We start from the raw sequence: 3,341 nt of genomic DNA, 5'->3' as shown, positions 1-3,341 counted from the left end.
CAGTGGCTTACAAGATGAGGGAAAGAACTGGCTAGAAAGAATGGCTCACATGGCCTAAGGAATTGAAACCACCCGCACAACCAAGGGAGACCCTCTACTGTACGCAATTCTTGATTGAAATCTAAGACTATCTATTGGCTTCTCGCTTCAAAGATGGACCCTCTGTTCCTTTGAAATGCCTTTGATTCATCAATAATAATCGAAATCCAAGGGATAGCGCAGACATGCATCTCCTAGAATAGATGGATGTGTGCGACAATAACTTTGAGCTCCTGAATTGTCTTTTCACCTTGATCTGAAGAGGTAGGCAGCTCTGAAACAGAAGCCAAGGACAGATGGCTAGTCTGAAGACATTGACCATCTGGAGCGAAGGACAGTTGGCGAAGTTAGTGAGAGAAAGATAGGATTTTCTCGTGTGGATTAGTTGAAAAACATAGAATAGAGATTTCAGAAGTAAAGTCCTTTGAGAGCAACTCATGTTCAGCCTTGTCGGAATAAGCGCAGCTAGCCCTCTTTCTATTGGAGGAAAAACGCTATCTTCTTCTATTTTTAGATTCTCACTACTAGCAATCATTAGATCATCTTCCTATTTGTCTTGGGTTCACCCTTGAAAGTCTTACGCATATCTAATTAGAATGATAGAAAAGGATTATCTGGCAAGTTGACTTTAACAATGTAGGCGTCTGATGTGGGATGTTTAACGAAGCGTTGCCATACAAAGAAAGATAACAACACTTTTCCCTATAATAGAAATCGACTGTTTGACTTTTTGCAAAGGCTTGGAAAGAGTGATACACTACTACTTTGGGTTCTACACTACGGCATGTGTAGCGACCTCATTAGTTCATGAAATATTGTATTATGGTACGACAATACTTGCTTAAAATACCTACTTCGCTTCCCTGCTAACGGCTACGACTACGGCTATGGTTCTTAATCGAATCCAATAACGGAACGGCGGCCCATCGATATCCTTTCCCTCAATACCGGTATCATACCAAGGAAGCAGGCATTGGCAAAGAGTGAATCTTTATCCAGCCCTCGGCATCCTATGCACGTACGAATTATCTAGTTGTATCCTAGCGATAAGTAGCACTAGCGTTAGTAGAACAAGCAACGGCGCCTCTGTTTCCTATTCCTAGCGAACTAAGTCCTTCCGTAGTAGGCCTAGTTTCACCTTCAAGAGAGTAACTAGCAAGATCCACCAAAAAGACGGAACTACGGGTGAGAGAAGGAACTATGATAAAGCTTTAGTGGAGGTGCGCCTTCTTCCCTTCCGGCGAACAGAAAAGAGAGATACGAAGGAGTAATGACGAAAGGTTGATTGTTCGTATGTTCAGTGATGGCGAGCCTTCAACCAAGAAAAAATACCTGAAAGAAGATGCGTAGGCCTTCAATCATGGTGCAATGAATATCGTAGATAGAGTGATGGAAGAAGTTCGATCTCATATAGCTAGCTTTCCTTTCAAAGTGAAACGATTTTCCTTTTACGTTGAGATATTTGAATTGGATTTTCTTTCACCACTACTATCGTAACGCACAGAAAACACTGACGTTTCCGCTCGCTTTCAACCACTGCCACTTTACCTGAGCACTGTGACGCAGTCGGTCAAGTATTGAGTTTCTGCTAGTATATCAAGGACTTATGAGAACTGAAAAGAAAAATACGAAAAAAGGAATTCTCATAGTTCATTGAATTAAGGGAGGGCCATTCGTGGGGGGTTCGTGGAAGAGTTGGGTTCGATTCCCTTTATACGCGATGTGGCGAAAAAGACTGATTCAACGAAATATGCCATGCCAGCATTAAGATTTAAAACGTGTCGTCTACTTCCAGGAAATGTTCGGAACAGAGAACTTTCTCTAATCCAACGCCGCATTCTTCGAAGATTGAGGAACAAGAGGAGATCCATTAAAAGAAATCTTTCTCGGAGAGAAAATCTAAACAGTAACATCAAATCACAAACTACACGAAAGTTGTCTCTTTATTATGGGGATTTACCCATAAGGGAGATGCATAGAGGAAGAGAACGAACTTCATATATCCCTTTTTTACTCAATCAAGAAACAAGATCGGACGTGATTCCTGTTCGTCTCCATTTTAGTGACACTCTTCCTCAAGCAAGGCAGCCGATAAGTCATCGAAGGGTTTGTTTGAATAATGGACTGGTAACCATTACTCATTTGAAAGTTTCCCACGGTGATCTAATATCTTTTAAAGAAAATGACGCGAGAACCCGCGGTTTTGAAATAAGGAGATCTTTCTATATCGACATATCAGTTGGAAAAATCATAGGCAAATTCCTATCGGCCATATCAGTTGGAAAAAGCAGAGGCAAATTCCTACCGGCCAGAATCTGGAGAAGAACAAAAAAAGAATGGTTCCGCTTACTCACAACTCAGAGGGGATGCCGCTTACTACTCGAATCCAAGGAATTGCAAAAGTTGCGTTCTTATATGCAAGAAGAAGACTTTGAAAGAACAAAGAAGTTTGGATCCGCAAAAGTATGCTTAGGCAGTTCCTTCGCTGAGCACAACAGAATGAAGAGGAATTTGTTTCATTTCAAATACTTCTTCTTATTGAAAAGAGGGAAGGAGAAAAACCGAAATCTTCCTACTCGAACAATAAGTCCTTTTGTAGAAAAGTCTTCTTTATATAGTAATTCGACCTATTGCTCCGGATCCCCGTTTACTAGGAAGATAAGAATCAAAAGGATCGAACTACCTACTCATTATTCGGAGGTGAATCATAGAACACTAAAAGCTGTGGTATCTTATGGACCTAACATAGGTCACATCCCTCACGACATAAGATTGAAAGATCCAAACCTTCCTCTTCGGAGCGGAAACGGACGTGGCCAAAACATATAAAAAAAGATCGGCCTAGCCGCTCATAGGGACATATCTATCCGGATAGAGGATAGTCTAGATCAGTTTTGAGAAAAATCTCTCTCTATATAGATAGGTATCTCTGTGGATAGAGATAAAGATAGGGATCCCTATAAATCGAAATATATGGAAAACGTGCACTTTTTGACTACTACTACTATTTCTTAGACTTTTTCAAGGAAACATCGTTTTTTCGATTTTGACTGAATTGGTCGGAGCGTAGACGAGCAAGCAGAGCCCAGGAAAGAGGTCAGATCATCATAGAGCAGTCGACTATAAGTATAAGACTGCTGGCCTGAGAGAAGGCAGTCTCTCTCGGGAAACATGGCCCAATTTCTCTTCTTTCTTTTCACACGGGCAACAATTGGGAATAAAACAGACCATGAACATGAGTTTAAAATGTAAAAAAAGGGAAGAGTGAATTCTCCACTTTCTTATCTCGAAAATGCGTAATA

The 3,341-nt window shown here is 40.9% G+C and overlaps 1 protein-coding gene across 1 annotated transcript; it reads left to right on the top strand.

The window, feature by feature from the left end:
• The first annotated feature begins 1,674 nt into the window (after nucleotides 1-1,674).
• Nucleotides 1,675-2,903, top strand: LOC141021235 (small ribosomal subunit protein uS4m-like). Its single transcript, XM_073496426.1, has one exon. The coding sequence runs from the start codon at nucleotides 1,795-1,797 to the stop codon at nucleotides 2,866-2,868; it is 1,074 nt and encodes a 357-aa protein (XP_073352527.1). The 5' UTR covers nucleotides 1,675-1,794; the 3' UTR covers nucleotides 2,869-2,903.
• Nucleotides 2,904-3,341: the final 438 nt, after the last annotated feature.

This window comes from Aegilops tauschii, chromosome 4 (assembly GCF_002575655.3).
Source record: "Aegilops tauschii subsp. strangulata cultivar AL8/78 chromosome 4, Aet v6.0, whole genome shotgun sequence".
NCBI classification, from domain to species: domain Eukaryota; kingdom Viridiplantae; phylum Streptophyta; class Magnoliopsida; order Poales; family Poaceae; genus Aegilops; species Aegilops tauschii.
Note: the sequence above shows the minus strand (reverse complement) of the source record. Positions and strands in the feature narration are given on the sequence as shown.